We start from the raw sequence: 20,119 nt of genomic DNA, 5'->3' as shown, positions 1-20,119 counted from the left end.
AAGCCTCAAACTGTTATTTTTCTTTGTCCAGCATTTTGGGAAACTTCAGGAAAACTACTTCAAAGTGTATTGGTCAATAGGAATCTGCTATAAAAGTAAAATACCAAAGTCAATGAAAGCCTTACATTAGACATTTGCTTTCTCTGCTTTTAAGATCTGCTATATTATATTTTTCTTGTAAATCTATTGGTGCTAAATAGATTCAGGGCTTTCATCGTAACCTCCAAGAATGTATTAATAAAGTTAGTGGGAGGAATTGAATATGGGGGGGGGGGGAGGGGTTATATGTACATGTACCGTCTTGTTTTTTTGTCTTGTTTTCTATTATGTGAAAAATGAAATTAAAATGTTCTGATTAAAAAAAACCTCCACATTTTAAAAATAGAATTCTATATTTTATTGTGATCATTTAGTCTAGGTATTCTTAATTTCAACCCTACATTCTTCAGTCACTCATTTAGTTCATCCTTCTCCTTTAATGATGGTAACTGGACATAAATGACTGTATTAGTAATGACAAAATCTTCAATGCCTTAGAATGACACTTTGACACTGGTGATTTTCCCTGAATTAGAAGTATAACCCATCTAGTTATGTTCCATTGCAGGCTGAAGCCATTGGACATTGAATTTATGAAGCGTCTACATGAAAAGGTCAATATCATTCCACTTATTGCTAAAGCTGATACACTCACACCAGAAGAATGCCAGCAGTTTAAAAAACAGGTAACTTTACATTTGTATGTTTACATGTGTTTGTACGTGTTTCTTCATTATGGTTAAGTTACAGTTAATGGCATTTAATACAATACATTGATTGAGGTTTACATAGTAAAATGTTAGACTTTTAAAGTCACATTTATGGTGTGTAGGGCGCGGCTTTACAGAAAGTTAGTTCCCCCCAACCATAGGCCATAACAAAGACAAATAAAACATGCGATGCGTGTGCAGTTCTCCAGCCGCAATAGACAGCCTGGGGCCAAGGAATCCACGGCTATGTGTTTAAGCCCATAGAAGTGAATAAGGACATGAGTGAATTATACTCTATTTTTCAAGGATTCCTTGCATCATATTTTGTCTACACTGAAAACCAGAAAAGTGCCTTGTCCCCTTAATTGGTTACATGGCCTTTATAGGATGTATGGACGCTTGTTGTTGTGATACAGTCCTTTTAAACAATGGAAGGACTGTTCAGAATCCTGCACAAAATGTCTTCTTCATTATTCTATTCTAGATAATGAAGGAAATCCAGGAACACAAAATAAAGATCTATGAATTTCCTGAAACAGATGATGAAGAGGAAAATAAGCTGGTGAAAAAAATAAAGGTATGATATACTTGTCCTATATTCATTTCTAGTATTCCAGTCATGAATGTGAAAAAACAATTTACAGTTCTTGTCATTTAGGACCGTTTACCTCTTGCTGTGGTGGGTAGCAACACTATCATAGAAGTGAATGGCAAGAGAGTAAGAGGAAGGCAGTATCCATGGGGAGTTGCTGAAGGTGAGAAAATGGTTAAGAGTATATTATTACTGTCCTTTTTATTTTCAATCTTCTGCCCAAAAACGTACAAAATGTGGTTTACAGAGTGTCCCAATACAGATTGGTTAATTGTTGAGTCTTTGTTTCCAAGGTTATTCACATTCTAAATATTTATTGTAGGGTTGAAGGTCCTGGGTGGAGATTGTGAGAAGAAGCATTCCGCTAGTGGTAGATGTTCATGTAGCCCGATGTTACACTTAAAGAGAACCCGTCATGCAAAATAACCCCCTAAACTAAATATATTTTCATAAACTGCCATTAGAGAGCATTGCCTCTATCCCTTCATTGTCCCTCTACATGCCTGTAAACCTAAGCAATGAGGTCCTAAAGCTGTATGCAAATGACCTGTGAAATGTCCAATGAAGCATTAGCATATTCAAGCTGTCCACTCTATTCATGAGTGGGAGGCACAGCCACACCCCCAGTGCATGACTGACAGCCTGTACAATGGTGTGAGACTGTATAATGATGTGCTAGCTGGTGCTGGTGGCCACACCCCCTGCAGCCTGTGTGGGCATGTGTGTGTGTGTTTAGGAGAGATACAGCAGCTCCAGGCAGCCATGTTACAGCAGAACATGTCAGATTCATGTGTAGCTGATGTCTGTGTCTCTCACCTGTATATTAGGAGGATGCAGCATGTCAGCAGATACAGCACACACACTAGCAATACTTTACTATACATTACACACAGACACAAGCAGGGGGAGGAGAGGGGAGGGGTAACAGGGGTGACATCACTGCCTCTGACCATGTGACCAGCCTCATTTACATAATAAAGAATAGATGATTTTACAATGAATAATGTATGAAATAACTAGATAAAGGCTGGGATGGGATCCTTGTGAGCTGCTCCAACAGGTAGAGGTGACAGGACAAGTGACACAGACCTGATGACAGGTGTCCTTTAACACAATGTGATCATGACCACTGCTTTATGTTTTTTTCTAGAAATTCTATTTGTCTTGTCACGGTTTGCAGACTTGTGAACTGGCCCTTAGAAAATTATGGCCCACTGCCTGAGATGTGCCGTTGTTTTGGGACCACTTAACCCTTTGCTTAGACTTTTTTTTATATATACCTTTTTTTGTCAGAACAATCAAAATAGAATGAGAATGTAGAGATCTGCCACAGAGGAGCTACATTTACTTTTGTAACGCATTATAGCTTCACATTTGTTGTTGAGTGCAGTGCAGGGGACACAGGCCTGAATTGTGTACAGTAATACAATTGTCCCATTCAGTAGAACATCCCTCTCTCTGGTGGTGCAAGGATGATGCCTGACCCATGCAATGCCTGTACTTATCAGATCAGTAGGCTTTATTGTCTCCTATTCCCCATTAAACATGCAGTAAAAAAGATAGTTTGCATATTTTGCCTTGTTTTTGCATACATCTTGGTTAATTTCCTGAAAAATGCAGTATTGAGATGACCTTTCTTTTGTTTTTTGCTAAACTTTATTTGATGCCTTGCCTTGTTGTTGTTTTTTTCCCTCCCAGTTGAAAACGGTGAACACTGTGATTTCACTATACTCCGAAACATGTTGATAAGGTCAGTATGTGTAATGTGGCTTCTCCTTTTCCTCTTTTAGTTTGGCTATAAATAAATTGGTCTCCCTTAGAGTGAATGGGGGAGATTTATGAAGACCTTGATTAGTAATGGAAATAGAGTAGAATACAACTTTTCAATTGATAGATAATCTTTGTACGGCTTGACTTGCCCTAGGTTCCTGTGTCCATAGTGATTGGAAATATAAAACTTTATACTTTGGATCATGGACTTTTTAATGCATTTTTATGTTTTGATGCATTTGTAAACAATTGTAACCTGCACCTTCCCTTTATTTCCATCCTACTGTAGAACTCACATGCAGGATCTAAAGGACGTCACCAATAATGTACATTATGAGAACTACAGAAGCAGAAAACTAGCAGCTGTGACTTACAATGGAGTGGATAACAACAAAAATAAAGGACAGCTAACAAAGTAAGTGCCTGCCACGTGCTCACATCATCTGCTTCTCTCCATCTCTTATCATTTCATTCCCTTTTCCATCTTGTGCTAGGACTTGTCTGTTATGTCACAATCATCTGTCTTGTGTCACTTTCACAGTTTTTGTCCCATCTCTTTGACCATAGTTACACACATGCATTACCAGCCTAACGCAGAAATGGAAATAGGAGGCCTCTTGCAAACTAGAATAGAAATGTATCTGCACTGTCTGCATTGTAGTTACAGCCAGCCTTGGATCCCTGTGTACACAATGCAATAATTGATGTCACATAGTGAGACTGTGCATTAGTAATGCATGTGCACACCTATAAAGCAGCTGGCATGCTAGGAAATGTAGTTCAGGCATTATGGTGAAAGGGCTCTTGAGTTTCAAGCTGTTTGGTGGATTCAAACTATAAGAAAGGGTAATGGCTGAAGAGCTCTTGACTCCTTACACAGCCTTGGCTGCCCCCCTATGCTCAAGGAATGTGTATTGGTAGATCTGATCTGTGTGATGAGGAATGTGTAGCTCAGGCTTGAATGGTTGACTTTCTTTGTAGTATAGCGTCTGGTTTTAATTTAATTTGAGGCCAGTTAGAGTTCAGGATGCTGTAGGAGTGGTGAGATGTCTGATCCTGAGAATGTGCTGCCCCCTTGTGGCTCTTCATGTGTATAGTGTTAGTCACAGTGCTGCCTCCTGATGGGATGAGAATTGTATCCATGTGGAAGACATAGACCAGTTACCTGTGCTTATCATCTGAACCATTTTATATAATGGCGAAAATGGCCCTATTTCTATATTTACTGAAGATCTTTGTTATATTTAATAAACCTTTTGGGAGCTCAGAGAGTAATCACTATGATTATTGTAATGTAGGTGTATGGTAAGAGTTATACATCATATTGTCATATTCTGTTTCACTAGTCATCTAATCTAGAGATGAATGGCTATGAATTGTGTACGCTTTGCTTTATTTACTTGAATTTCATCTGTAGTTAGTTTTATTGCCAATGACCCTAATCCCCTATATCACCTGTTATTAAGGAAACAAATTCCATCATATTCTACCAGTTCTAATTACATTGGGTTACATCATTAGTATAGGATTTGGCACCATTGACTGTACCTTGGACAAATCTCAAATCTAGCGAAGGCTACTTGCACACGTCCGCAAGTAGCAGCCGTGCGCTAGCTGTCATCTCTGTGCTCACAGCTGCTACTTGCGGATGTGTGCAAATAGCTTTCGCTAGATTTGAGATCTTAATTTTGTGCACAGACACAATGTGCACATTGGCCCACATTTACAAATAGTAAGGCAAACTGCACTATGTGCAACCATTGTCTCTATGCACCATTTCCAAGCCTTGCATCTGCACCACAAGTGAAAAGTGCAGGACCTATTCCTGCCCTGATTTGTGGCGTGGCCGCCTGGCTCCGTATGAAAATGGAAGGGGTGAGGAGCACTCGCTCCTCTCTCCACACAGGCTGACACTGAGTATCATCATAAACAAACAATCAATTGATTGCTTGCCCATGTCCCATGGTGGAACTAATAAAACGGTTAAAATAAAAGTTATACAATAATAAATACATCAACAAAAACGCCCATAAGTCCCAAAACATGATTTAGACTTATTTGTGCATTATTTGTCTCTTTATATAACACCAACCCCACATATATAGTATCACTGGGTCTGTAGCAAACCGTAGAATAATATTAAATAATTATTAAACCCGCACGATGAACGCAGTAAAAAAAAAAATTTAAAAGCCTTCCAAAAATAGATTTTTGCCTATTTAATCCCATAAAAAGAATGATGCTGTTGCAAAGTACACCATGTCCCGCAAAAACTATGGTATCCCCGTAATCGTATTAACCCATGGAATAAAGAGAACATGATTATTAGGCTATACGGTGAACACCCAGAAAAAAAAAAAAAAAGATAAAAAAATCCAGTACAGAATTGATGCTTTTGTACTCCTGCCCTAAAAAAAGGCCAATGAGGAAACTAAAATCCCGGCAGCTGCAGGCCCCTCCTTCCCTCTTGCACCTCACCCATAAAACAAGTAACAGCCACATTTGGGGGGGGTCCCTGTATTCGGTCAAAATTGTATAACAAATTTTAAGATGGGTTTTGTCTTTTTATTTGGAAATGTGTAAATTTTAGGGCTAAATGAACGTATAACCGACCACCTCCACCTCCATTTTGATTCAATTACTATGAAGATCTCAGGGGGTTAACAATCTTCCTAAAAGCTGTTTCTGATAGTTTGAGGGGTGCAGATTTGAAAATGGGTTGATTATGTAGGGTGGTTTAAAGGCTAAATATTTTAAATTTAATTCAAAACAATAATTATCCCCAAAATAGTCAATTCTGGAAATATGGAAATCGATATTCTATTTTGTAAGTTGCAGAACATCAAATTAAATTATCCAGACATTTCAAAAATGATGAAAATGTAAAGTAGACATGGGAAATGTTATTCAGCAACTTATTTAGGTGGTAAATCTGCCTGAAAACGCAATGATTTAGAAAATAGCAAATGTTTGAAAAAAATTCATCAATTTTTTTCTTAAGTTTTACGTTTAGCACCAAACATTTAGCGGCCAACATTTAGCACTAAAATGAAGTACAACATGTGAGGAAAAAACAATCTCCGAATCGCTTTGATAAGTAACAGTGTTCAAATGTTATAACCACATAAAGCAACGCAAGTCAGAATCCAAAAACTGGGGCTGAGCCATAAGCTATAAAATAGCTGTGTCCTTAAGGGGTTAAAATAGCTTCCAATCAGTATTTGGGTTTGTTTTGGGTTGCTTTTCCTAAAGTCTACAGGGTAGATTCCTGTCTGAAAGTTTATCTATTTTTCTTGTGTTTCCAATATGCTTCTCTATGAGCTCATACACCATGTGGATCTCCTCACTACACATAAGATATGTGTTTATGATGCAATTTGTCACACACTATTTTTTTTTTTTTTGTCTGAAATACATGAACATTAATTTCCCAATGTATGTCAATATTCCCTCCAGGTTAAAATCACCATTGCCCTAAATCTCTGCACTTCATTACCACTGTTCATTACATACATTTGTATGATTTTAAAGGGGTTATCTGAGGTTTCTCAATTTTACAAGGCATCATTCCAGTATTTAAAGGGAACATGTCACAAGGTTTTATCCCACTAAACTTCTAGACTTCTCCAGTAGGGAATGAAATATCCTTTCTAGAATCGCCTCTTTTAAGTGAAATTTCAATCTTTAACCAATGAATAGTCTTCCCCACAGTCAGGCAAATATGACTCTTCTCACATATAACACATGAGATGAATCAAGTGTAGTGGTTGCAGGGGAAGCCAGAAGCCTCTGTTTGGTTCTATAGTACCTACATACATATTAAAGACTGACTGTATCATATCAAGATTATGGTTCTGTGCGCTACAGAACTGGACATACAGGCAGTTAAATAGGGAACTGGATCTTTATCTGGAGCTTTTTCTAGCTGCCTGTATCTGTGGTTCTGTAGCCTGATGTGATCTGAAAGATGAGATCCTTATCTTTACTATGACTCCAGCAGCATGATTCTAGGTACTATAAACCAAAGATGGGTTGACCCCTCTCATGTGAAAATAAGGTGAGAAGAGTTGCATTTGCCTGGCAAAATTCACTGAGGGTGCTAGTAGTTTAATGGGGGAAACTATGGTGACAAGTTCCCTTTTAATGATATGGACCAGCCACTTCATGAAAGGGATTGGGCGCACCTTTGGATCCACAGGAGATTTAAAAGAAGAATGCATTTCAGGGCGCTTAGAAAAAAAATCCTGAAATCCCTTTAAGCTAATACTGAAAAGTAATGAGGAAAGTCTCCCTCTTGGCTCCAAAAACATGCTGAGAGGTTAGACACACTTTAATTTTGCTCTCATGTCTGTCTATTGGTTGTTATATAATTTCCCTTTGGTTGTATATATGTCCACACTCCTAAAGAATGAATTGAAATTTTGGTCTTGGAGCTAATCTGTCCTTAGGATATTGGGCTCCCGTTTGTTTAGGAATTTGATGCCTGAATCCATTGCGTATTCTACTACATCGACAGAAACATTGGGTAATTGATGTTGTATGCCCCTTTGATCCCAGGAATAGTAGAACCTGTTTACGCTTTTTGTATTCTAAATACAAATCATCTTAGTTTTGCAAAAGCAGTATCTTGTCTCCCCTCTCCCAAGGCTTCCCCTTTAAGGATTTAATCCTTTGCAATTTAACTTTCTGTGAAATCTAAATGCATGAGAACTGCCTGCACTTTTACCAATGCACATCTACACAATGAATGTTAAAAATAAGTGATTAATATTGAAGCTGTAATTGGCTGTTTGTCTAATCTATAATCTATTTTGCTTCTAAGAAAACTGATCTCTTATTCTTTCCACAATTTCTTGTTCCTCGATGCACAAATAAAGCTTTTCTTTAATTGATTAATTTTGATTTGCCTAATTTACTTAATTTCCGCATGCTAAGTCCTTGTGTTTTTTTTTTTGTTTTTTTTGTTTTGTTTTTGTTTTTTAGACTTGAAACAGTTGAAGGCATGTAAGTGGTCTTTTCAAATATTCCAAAATCCCATGCTCTGTAATGTGTTCTGTAATGGGGAAAAAGGTAATAAGAGTTACAGTATAACACAATATACTTGGCAGCAGTGTAGGTAGAAAGACTGTGTTTCTTCATATATACCAGTACATAAGTATGTGTACAGAATGTGTACATACTATTGCCATGTGTACGAGATGGAAATGTGAGGAGATTTTTAAAAAAACTGCACTTTTTTCTTTTGGATCCAACGCCAAATGTTTGTCATGAAAAAGTTTAACGTGACATGAACAAGTCTATTGTACAACTCATTCCAAATTGTCCTGAAGTCGAAAGGCTTCTTTACAGGACTTGTGCATAGTCTCTAATATGGGGACCTTGTGAGTCTCTTGTGACAAGTTGCTTAATGTCCTCTCTATTGACTATACAGTAAACCTACCATGCATGTGTATGGGGATGTCAGAATCCAAGGCACGCTGTTCTAAGGGGTAGATTTATAGACCTGGAGTCCTTAAATTAGTATATTCCTGCAGCCTAATGTGTGTAGCTACTACAGCCTTCTGTGTTTTTCAGGAAAAAAAACCCCACAGCTACATTATGTTGGGACTACACCTGCCACCAGGGAAAGCCACTGTTGCAAATAGCATTTTCATGCTTCTACTACTTCATAGGAGTTTATTTTTATATTCCTCATAAGCCCCTTGTGTTCAAATCTCAATTACATTTGCCGAGCTGATACTGCCTGATAAAACCTATCTAGATGACATGTCATTTATAATTATCTCATTTAATAGCCAAGATGACTTGAGCATTTGTTTTATATAGAAGTTTTTCAGCTAAATAGCAGTCTAAGGCATCTCTCTAGTGAGTGACAATGTCATTAATATCATCCTTCATCCATTCATCTCATGGTCTTATAGCTCCGTCATTCTTTTTCTTTTATTTAATGACTGCTTTTATCCCTCATTCTGTGTTTATGCTTAAAGCAACCTGTGTCTTCCTTTTTTATTTTAGGAGCCCTCTAGCTCAGATGGAAGAAGAGAGAAGGGAACATGTGGCCAAGATGAAGAAAATGGAGATGGAAATGGAACAAGTGTTTGAGATGAAAGTCAAGGAAAAAGTTCAGAAGCTCAAGGATTCTGAAGCAGAAGTAAGAACCTTTTATAGACCCATTTTGTTTTTTTTTCCCCTTGTCTTTTTATAGTTGTTTTGTGTGTGTTTTTGAATCTGCCTTTCTCCCCTGATGCTTTTGATCATAGATTGTAAGATATGAAATGAGAATCCAGTTTATTGGAAGCTTAGACTCCTTTATGGATGTTTTGCACTGTTCGGCTTGTGCTACTTGTATGCGTTTACAACACATTGTCTTCGGTGTCCGTTCTGGAAACGGGGTTCATGATATGTCCACAGTCCCTCCTGCTTGAGACACTAGAGCAGTGATGGCCAACCTTTTAGCAACCGAGTGCCCAAACTGCAACTCCAAACCCTTATCGCGCGGTGCCAATCAAAAATTAAAGCAATAACTTATAGCTCTTTGTTCTTCAACAACATTCAATCATACTGGCCTCATGAGTACACCAACACAGTAGAAAGAAGGAGGGGAAATTTGCATAATTGTAGCTTCTTTCCAGTGTCCCTTTGTACACAGAGATTCATGGGGCAAGCAGGAGGTCCTTCATAGATAATTAGGCCTTGTCTACACATTCTCCCTCTTCCTACGGTCCCAAGTAGCCAAGTAAGTATCACTTTAAAATATCACTGAAAGCAGCATCTTTGCTTCGAAGTTGACGGGAACTGCAACAAAATTCCTGTCTGGTGTGCTGGGGCACTGATGGCATTGATGCAGAATATAGTAATAGTTAGTAACTTCATATGAAAATATCATTAGAAACCTGGTTGCTCAAATGTTACGTGCATTTTTGTAAAACAATACTGTGGCTAAGGGTACCCTTTGGATATAACTAAATAGAAAATAATATAACCAATTCTCAACTCTCCTTTCAATATCATAGTTAAATTCCAAATAAGTAAAAGGTAAGGAAAGAGAAGAGTACTTTCAAGTTGGAGGTCACGTACACCACACCCAGTTTCCGAAAATCATAGATCCTATAGATGAGAGAAGCCAATTATGCAGATCACCAAGATTGAGAGAGAGGTATTTATTATCAAGGTACTCGCAAACATCATTTTAAAATAGCGCTTAAGTTTCTACAGGACGTCAGGGCGAGGTGTTGTGATGTCCTGTGGAAACTTTTCAACTTTATAAGCGCTATTTTACAAAGATGTTTGTGAGTACCTTTAAAATACCTATCTCTCTATATCTTGGTGATCTGCACGATTCTCTTATCTCTCTTCTATAGGATCTATTATTATCTTTACCCATTCAAAAGCGAGATCTTGCAAAGGGATTAATGTCGACAGTATACATCATGACTGTGAGTAATGGCCAAGCTCTGAAGCACGGAGGAATCTTCCATTTTCGGAAACTGGGTGGAGTGGTGTACGTGACCTCCAACTTGAAAGTACGCTTCTCTTTCCAAACCTTTTACTTCTTTGGAATTCAACTGTGATATTGAATGGAGAGTTGAGCATTGGCTATATAATTTTTACTTATGTTTTAGCATCTGTCAGAGAGCGTGCTTTTTTTTTTTTCCTAGCAAATACCTTTTCTGTCAGGAAACACTTTTTCAGGTGATTGTTTTTACCCTTTGGATATAAGCTGGGAACATTCTGCATATAATATAAAATGTTATTCATTAAATAACAATCCCATTGTTCCCATGATGTATTATTTCTGTTAGACCAGACTGTAGTTGTAAATATGAATAGAAAAGCAGGGACAGTGGTTGTCTTCAGCCTCTAGCCACCGCCACATATCACCATATATACTCGAGTATAAGCCTAGTTTTTCAGCACAAAAAAATATGCTGAAAACCCAAACTTTGCTTATACTCGAGTAAAAAAGTTGTATCAAAACTCACCTTTCTGGCTTCCCCCATTGCTGGCTATATACTGGAGAAGGGGGCTGTCTATATACTGGGGGATATGGGCTGGCAGGCTATATACTGGGGGGAAGGTGCTGGCTATATACTATGGGGCAGGGTCTGGCAGGCTATATACTGGGGAGTTCACATGAAGGAAAACTGGCGGGCAGCATCTTCCATCAGAGCAGTATCCCCATTAAGCCACAGACCAATCCTGGAACCAGAGATCGCGGTACGGGACCATGCGGTGGTGCTCAGTTAATAAACATAAAAGTCCATAAGTAACACGTAGAAGAAAGTAACGGCACTCACCCACTTGTTGGAAAAGTGTAATGTCCTTTATTCAGGTGAAAAAGCATAAAATCACATGCAGGGAGAAGCAAGCCTTGGCAACGGGGACGTTTCGCGCTCAGTGACACTTTTTTGTCAAGCCAATAATAATGCTATATACTGGGGAGGCTGTGACCAATGCATTTTCCACCCTCGGCTTATACTCGAGTCAATCGGTTTTTCCAGGTTTTTGTGGTAAAATTAGGGGCATCGGCTTATTCTCGGGTCGGCTTATACTCGGGTATATACGGGTAGCTTGTCTGTGGCAGCTGATCCTTGGCAGTAAAGATTTACCCCCCACAGCTGTGCAGACTTACTATTGTATTATTCCAGATTGCATATCCGAATCACTATGTATCGATCAGTCATAGATCTACTGTGTTCTCCTCTTGTAGCTTCAGAGACGTCATGAGCAGATGAAAAAGAATCTGGAGGCTCAGCACAAAGAGTTGGAAGAGAAGAGGCGCCAGTTTGAAGAGGAGAAAATTAACTGGGAAACTCAGCAACGTCTTCTGGAGCAGCAGAATTCTTCCAGGTACTGAGCGCCCAAACTTTGTATTTTGGGTAGTGTGCGTGCATCTCTCCACTAATCTGCGCTACTCTGTATCTTTCATTTGATCTATTGTAACAATTTGTTCCCTGACCAGAAATAGATTTTGCAATGCCATTAATTTGTTGCAGAACAAAGAATTTGAATGTAAATATGCACAGAGACTAAGGGGGGCTTATCACAGACGTGTAAGCTGTGAATTAATCGCAATTCTCAACTTCTCTGCCCTCTACTGTGGTTGGTCGGTGCTGAGCCAAGCAGTGGGCATTTTGTGTTCCTGCCCTGCGTCTCTGTACTGCCTATCTTGGACGCCAGCTATGGTGCAATTCTACACTCGGTCAAACCTGGCATAGGAGTGCCTCGCCAGGGTTATCAGGAGGCCGGAGCCTCCTTATAGATGCGCTGGGGGCACCATCATTCGCTGGCACACTTGCCTCCAGGGTGAGATAAATTTACCCAGAGGTATGTTTGTCTGTTTTTTAAAAGGGGGTAACCCTTCCTAAAACAAGGAGAACCATGTTTTCAATGTTATTTCTTGTACTTGTGTCTGTTCCCTTGTTTAATGAAGACAGACCTTCACTGGAGCAGACCTCCTGGTGCAGAGAGGTGTAGCCACATTTTATGTAATCTAACACATAGAAAATGTTGTTATAGTTTGTACCTAAATATGGGAATATATGGTTTTGTGTAAAAATGATTGCTACCATAGAAACAGTAAACAAGGTAAAATGGGCTCATATGTCACTTCACGGATCCAGAAATGCATTGTTACATTTTAAGGTTTGGAAAAGTTAAACACATTTCACTCAGTTTTGCATCCCTACATAATTTTATTTTGAGAAATGCTCATACAATGTGGAATAGCGGTACATTTATTTATGAATAACCCTTTGATGGTGAGAATGAAAAAATCCAATTAGCCAAGGAAAGTAGGGATTCAAATTTTGTTTTCAATCAGCCAATCATTGGATGCCTTGGACCACGGGATGTACAGTCATGGCCATAAGTTTTGAGAATGACACAAATAATATATTTTCACATGATCTGTTTCCCTCTGGATTTTGTGTGTTTGTCAGATGATTTTATCACAATCTGAAATACAAGTGCAATCATATTATGAGTAACAAAAGCTTTTATTGACAGTTAGAATGAGTTAATGCAGCAAGTCAATATTTGCGGTGTTGACCCTTCTTCTTTAGGACCTCTGCAATTCTCCCTGGCAGCTCTCAATCAACTTCTGGACCAAATCCTGACTGATAGCAGTCCATTCTTGCACAATCAATGCTTGTATTTTGTCACAATTTGTTGGTTTTTGTTTGCCCACCCGTCTCTTGATGATTGACCAAAAATTCTCAATGGGATTAAGATCTGGGGAGTTTCCAGGCCATGGACCCAAAATCTATGTTTTGAGCCATTTAGTTATCACCTTTGCTTTATGGCAAGGTGCTCCATCATGCTGGAAAAGGCATTGTTGATCACCAAACTTCTCTTGGACGGTTGGGAGAAGTTGCTCTTGGAGGAAATTCTGGTCCCATTCTTTATTCATGGATGCATATTTAGGCAAGACTATGAGAGAGCTGATTCCCTTGGCTGAGATGCAACCTCACACATGAATGGTTGCAGGATGCTTTACAGTTGGCATGAGACGAGGCTAGTGGTATCGCTCCCCTTGTCTTCTCCGAACAAGCCGTTTTCCAGATGTTCCAAACAATCAGAAATTCATCAGAGAAAATGACTTTACCCCAGTCCTCAGCAGTCCACTCCCTGAACCTTTTGCAGAATATTCTTTGCTGCCCTCTTTGACACCAGGCCTTGCTCCAAGAGTCTCCTCCTCACAGTGCGTGCAGATGCACTCACACCTGCCTGCTGCCATTCCTGAGCAAGCTCTACACTGCTGGTAGCCTGATCCCGAAGCTGAAACACTTTTAAGAGACGGTCCTGGTGCTTGCTTGTCCTTCTTGGGCGCCCTGGAGCCTTTTTGGCAACAATGGAACACCTCTCCTTGAATTCCTTGATGATGCGATAGATTGTTGACTGAGGTGCAATCTTTCTAGCTGCGATACTGTTCCCTGTTAGGCCAGTTTTGTGCAGTGCAATGATTGTGTTTCTTTAGAGATAACCATGGTTAACAGAAGAGAAACAATTATGCCAAGCACCAGTCTTCTTTTAATGTGTCCAGTGGTGTGATTCTTACTTAATCATGACAGATTGCTCCATTAACACAGGTGTGGGTGTTGATAAGGACAGGGCTGGAGATCAATCACTGAAACGATGTGAGCTGCTCCTTTTAAGCCAGGCCTGCAATGAAGTTGAAATGTGTTTTGGGGAAAAAGTTAATTTTCTAGGCAAATATTGATTCTGCAATTAATTGCTGTTAAGCTGATCACTCTTTATAACATTGTGGAGTATATGCAAATTGCCATTATAAAACCTGCTGCAGTAGACTTTGCAAATAACAGTGATGGCCATAAGTTAGAAGTATGGCGTCAACCAGTAGCTGGGTTTTTGTTTCTTTTTTTATTCTCTGCTATGGTGCCTCTTAAATGAATGTTTTCTCTTGTATTTTATGAGAATGTGTAGTTATGTTTTTTTTTCTCTTTTCCCCTTAAGGACCTTGGAGAAAAATAAGAAGAAAGGGAAGATCTTTTAAGACATTTGTTGACCACCATTCTCTGTATCAGTTGCCAACTTGCCAGCACAGACATCAGTGTTTGTTGGAACCATTCTGCCACTTTTGAAACCAGTTGCATCCATAAATGTTGGATTAAACGGCATGACCTTTTTTTTTTATTATTATTATTGATCTTAGTGGAGATTAAAATGCCTTGAATTATTTTGAGGTTTTGGTTGTTTTTTGTTTTTTTGCATACTTGGAGAACAATACGCTGCAAGTAACTGCTCCCTCTCTCCTCTCTCTTTTTAACTGACGTCTTCATTTTAAAATCAAGAAACCGCATTTTACTGTAGTGTTTGCGCAGTCTGGTGGCTGGTAGCAGGATATTCCACAATACAAGGACTCTGGCTTAACAATGAAGATAAACGCCATACTTTTGTTGCATCTTCTAATTCTTGCTCATGTAATAGAAAACTTACATGCATACGGTTTTTGTTGTTACCTTCTTTTGCCCCCATTTTTGACACTTCCATTGTTTAAGATACACATGGGAAATATAGGCTTACAGCGCACAGTTGGCTTTTTTCTTTTGTTTTTCCCCAAGAACCAAACTCTATTGAGTGGGGAATACCTAAAATATATGCTTTTCCATGTATTCCTTTCTTTCCAGGAGACTCTAATTGCTTCTTCCTTTTTGTAATAACATTTACTTTAGTATGGGCCCTACTGAGTTCAAGTATATCTTATTTTCTTTGCGGTAGGAGTCAGTGAGTAAAACCTTTATTATATATTTTTACTTTACTTTCTGCCTCTTTGAATACTTCCCTATGTTTTGTGGTAATGCAGCAGGAATGATGCATTTATAGGTCATTTCTAGAAACAAATAACAAACATTCTGTTCCTACCCTATTGTGCAGTCTATTTTTTGCTAAAAATTGGAACCTTGGCCTCACAAGGAGAGGAACATCACAATTTTGCATTTAGCTGTATTCATATACTGCAATCTGTATTTTTTTTTTGTTTGTATTGTACAAAGTCACATAATAAACAATGTTGTGATGTAATACCTGAAGTACTTGGTCTTTTATTGTCAGTGTCTCTGTAATGGGCACAGTTCTATAGACCTTTACCCCTTAATATTTAAAAAATGGAGCCTCACCTAATGTAGAGACACATATCCCTAGTATGTACAATTCAGTAGGTACTTTATTTAGTTATTGCTCCCTATCTGAAGAAAATTCCTTGTCGCTTTGACCTTGTACAAATTGCATGGATTTGTGCAGCTGACTAAAGTCTCTGCCTTGGCAGGAAATTAATCGCAGAACATGATGCCAATAGCACTCAGGGCATTCACAAGAATGTGCACAAACCACTCAGCCAATGAGGACACAGAATCAGTGTTACTGCTTGTACAGAGATCTAGTGCAGGGCAAGGCAGGGGAGACACAGAGCACTGGAGTTCTGCATCATACAGTTATCTTCTACTTTACAACGAAAAAGTTATATTGAGGGCTATCACATGTTAACACATGCGTTTTCAAACGCATCAGAACAGCTAAGAAGAGATTTGCCTGATTACATAGCTTGTTAACATTGTGTTTACAAAATGTATGCATTAATGTAATGTCAACACATGCATTAACAGGGTTAACATAGTATTAACACAGTGTTAATGGATGTGTTTGCGAACAATATGTTGACACATGTTAAAGGGTAACTAAAGGTTTTTTTCACAAATCGATAGCTATTGGGATGTAAAACAACTTTGCCTATTATCTTTGTTACCTATATCCAGTAGTTTCTCTGCTGTAGCCCTCCGCTTACCTCAGAGATGCCATAGCTGCTTCCTCTCCATGTGCTCATAAGTCCTGGAGTCTGTACTTTGTTTATAGTTTGATTCTCAGTCGGTTTCATGGGCGGGGAGGAGCTTCAGCTCACAGGGGAGGAGGTCATGTGACAGTGAATTCGGCAGAGATGGATGTGTGCATGCAGAGGTCTGCACAGAATAGTGAGGTACAAGATCTCCCTGTTCCCCATCAGTCCCTCCATCCCAGTCTGTGATTCTGCAGAACTTTCTCCATCTCTCTGCACCTCATGCTGCAGCCCTTCCTCACCTTGTCATCGGCAGTTTCAGCTCTGTGCTGCAGTTAATCTATTAACCCTTAGTGCTCACACAGCACCACATATTACATGTTCCCTACTCTTCCATGTAATGGAAGCTGCCAGGCTTGTCACCATATACATCCTGTATGTGCAGTGTTCAGTGGATTCACTTGTGTTCTCTCTAAAAGTAATTTGGCATTAAATCCTTTAAGTTTTCCACATGGCATCATGGGATCTATGGGTAAGCTAACTGGCCTCATCTTTAGGGCATAGACTGACATTAGTCTCCACCCACTTCACCTCTGGTGAGAGATTTTTGTAAAACACTTTCACAACAGAAAATGCCATACTTTTGGAAAGAAAAGGACGAGCAGCATAAAGTAGGCATAGCTCTGTTTGTTTTCAAAGGGGGAAATCGCATAGTAATTTTGGTAGAATCATAACTTTACAGCCATGCTTTAACATACCATTAATATATGTATTAGCATAATGTTAACATAATGTTAACATGTGTAACAGCTATGTTATCAGTTAAATCTCCTATTTTGACCTGTTTAAAAACGCATGCCTTACTGCCACATGTGGACACACCCTAGAACATGTCCACTACTCTATAAAACACAGGCAGCATAACTGTATGTGTATGTGTATGCTGCAGACCACCACTTTCCTATGCGGAGAGTTTATATATGCTGTGCTGTGTGTGCAGGATCTGATCCATTCGTTAGAACTGATAGGTAGCCTGAGCGCTGTCTTTATTTTTGCTCACATACACATTTCTACTATTGTCAAACTTTCAAACACAAACAGCTCTGCTAAATCCCATTCCTGGTATTTAGTTGGATGACCTGAAGCATGTGATCATGCTAATGACATCTAGACAGGTCCTGGAGTTGCCAGAGTTTACCGATCAGGAGTGTGCCATGTGCTAGTGACCCCTCCAACAATACCTACCCACCCTCCTCTAGTCCATCTATCTACAGAGTTGCTTGGCAACTGACCTACACAAAGACAGCCAGAGAGATAAGGTACTGCCTGTTCCTGCCTGTTAGCTGACAAATGGCTGCAGAAAGATAATGAGCTTTAAATTATAGAATTGCTTTTATTTGCTTAGTGCAGAGCTAGGCAAACTTTTTTTTAACTTTTCATTTATGCTTTAAAGAAGAGCACAAATCTGATTTTCTATATTTATTGTGGAACCTAAATAACATTTTTTTTTCCTCCTGGGTCAATGCGCATACAGAAATAGCGAATTTATAGTATTTTTGCATATTGAAATCCGTTGGGAGGCACTTTTTTCTTTTTGGAAATATTTTATAAGATTTTTAAAAATAATTACAAAACAGTTCAGACACTCTGCAAGGTCAATGCAAGTACATTATCGTAATATAACAGATCGCATCACTTTAGTTTATTACCTCTACTAAATATAATGGGTCCAATAAAGAATTGTAGCCATCTTCTCTAGCTCTGAGTACGGAGTACTACAAGGTGGAACCCGAATATTGTTGGACAGTGTCGCGTCCTTGACACTGTGTCCCATCTACGCTTACAACATGTGACACTCTGTCCCTTTGAATTAGGGCAACCATTAGTTCGAACCAATAAGTCTTGGCAGTTTCCTGAGCTTACTACCTATATTAACCAAAGAAGAAAAGGCCTCCGGTGGTCCCGAGGACCTAATAACTCCCAACAGACCTAGACAAAAACTAAGCTCTCCAGTGTGTGTGTGTCATCTCCCCCACCCACCAACCCAGACCACCTTTGCTATATCCTCAGTCTTCCCAAGCTCCCTCTGATATCTTTGTTGCAATACCATTGCGTATACTGAAAAGTATTAACAATTTCTATAATTTCAGCTCTACTGAGATGTTGCAATATAAAAATTCTCCATTTCTGGAAAAATATCTTGGTTCCTTTCTCTTTATAATGCATTGTATCTAAATTATCTATGTTCATTACCCACTTTAGCTGTTCTACCACTTGTGTAGTGTCAGGTGGCTTTGCTAGTGACCAGTTTTGCTGAATACATCTCTATAATAAGATTATATGTGGGAGCTTAAGCCTTTGAGGGATCCTAACTTCCAATCCGCCTGTCTTGTGTATCTCTTCCTAGTCACCGCGTAGATCATGAAATAAGCACTCTGGTGGTAAAAAACTGAGTTTTATACACCACCCCTATTCGATGTATTGACCTACGAATTCTCAAAAGCCCTCTATTTCTGGACATTCCCAGATCCTGTGCCAGAGATCTGTACGAGGTTGGTTGCATTTGGGGCATGCTATAAGGCGTTCTGGGTGTGCCTGAGATGGGGGATGTTAAACCCATAGATTAACCAGTGCTTGAGCTTGAAGTATGTTTCCCCCCATTTTTCGTTGATAATCACCTGTCTATCTACCACCCTCTCGAGATCAAAGCTTGCGTGTTTGGAACTCCTAGTAATATTTCCCATACTTTAAACAACTTTCTTGGTGCTTTCCCTCATAGATGCTTTTGGAGAGAGCCATACAGGGTCGTGAATGGAGTAGTGACTCGAAATTAGAGCAAGGAGATCCTCAAATACTTGCTCACATCTTTAACCCTAAAATCTGTTCGCAAAAGGAGAGAATTTACTGCAATTCAAATTGTTGTCTAAAGTTCAGACTAAACTTCAACTACAGCTCTGAATTTGTGGACCACCTCGAATTCTCTCTGTTCATTAGATCCTGCGCCGTGCGTATTCCCTTCTCCGCCCATTCATTTATTGTTGCTCTGTTTCCTTGCCAGGGTGACTCGGGATGTTTTCCTTTTTGATAATGAGTATGCTTGCCCGTAACATTTACAGTATTTTTCGGACTATAAGGCTCACTGGAGTATAAGGCGCACCATCAATAAATGCCTGCTAAAATGTCTAGGTTCATATATTAGGTGCACCTGATTATAAGGCTGAATGACCAGCAGATGGCAGACCAGAGCACAGTTCAAGGCAGCTGTTGTCTATAAGTACGGTTCATATATAAGGCGCACTGGACTATAAGGCGCACCTTTGATTTCTGAGAAAATCAAAGGATTTTTTTTTCGCCTTATAGTCCGAAAAATACAGTACTTATTTCTTTCCATACAATTATAGTATCTAGCATAAGCATGGATGATTTATTTGGCTTAGGGAGTTTCGCCTATTTAGTATGCAAGAGTGCAAGTGGTTCCTATGGGTGGCATAAGCCCCTTGATAAATCTGTTTTAGTTTTCTTATGGTATATTTGTTGCTGGCAACATTTGCATAAAAAGTCCCAGCACATTCATCAGGTGATATTGAAGTAATTTTTTCGACCTTATGCATATAGTAAAAAATAGCCTAAAGTAGTATAATGAATTTTCTACAACAGGATCTATGTCAAAGTGATTTTGCTTTGGTCTATGTTCTATTGTCACATGGAAAACTGCAG

The 20,119-nt window shown here is 39.1% G+C and overlaps 1 protein-coding gene across 2 annotated transcripts in view; it reads left to right on the top strand.

The window, feature by feature from the left end:
- The window catches only part of SEPTIN7 (septin 7), a 55,384-nt gene extending 39,730 nt beyond the window's left edge, over positions 1 to 15,654 (top strand). The window contains exons 6-14 of one of the 2 annotated variants that reach the window (XM_072153316.1): positions 608 to 725; positions 1,234 to 1,326; positions 1,408 to 1,504; positions 3,040 to 3,091; positions 3,401 to 3,526; positions 8,095 to 8,115; positions 9,127 to 9,262; positions 11,822 to 11,961; positions 14,587 to 15,654. In XM_072153316.1, coding sequence (XP_072009417.1) covers positions 608 to 725; positions 1,234 to 1,326; positions 1,408 to 1,504; positions 3,040 to 3,091; positions 3,401 to 3,526; positions 8,095 to 8,115; positions 9,127 to 9,262; positions 11,822 to 11,961; positions 14,587 to 14,626 — 823 coding nt within the window. In that variant the 3' untranslated portion in view covers positions 14,627 to 15,654. The remainder of the gene's footprint in view (positions 1 to 607; positions 726 to 1,233; positions 1,327 to 1,407; positions 1,505 to 3,039; positions 3,092 to 3,400; positions 3,527 to 8,094; positions 8,116 to 9,126; positions 9,263 to 11,821; positions 11,962 to 14,586) is intronic. The other variant, XM_072153317.1, reaches the window with a different exon arrangement.
- Positions 15,655 to 20,119: the final 4,465 nt, after the last annotated feature.

The sequence above is a fragment of the Engystomops pustulosus genome, chromosome 5 (genome assembly GCF_040894005.1).
Source record: "Engystomops pustulosus chromosome 5, aEngPut4.maternal, whole genome shotgun sequence".
Classification (NCBI taxonomy): domain Eukaryota; kingdom Metazoa; phylum Chordata; class Amphibia; order Anura; family Leptodactylidae; genus Engystomops; species Engystomops pustulosus.
This window is presented reverse-complemented; position numbering and strand designations above follow the sequence as displayed.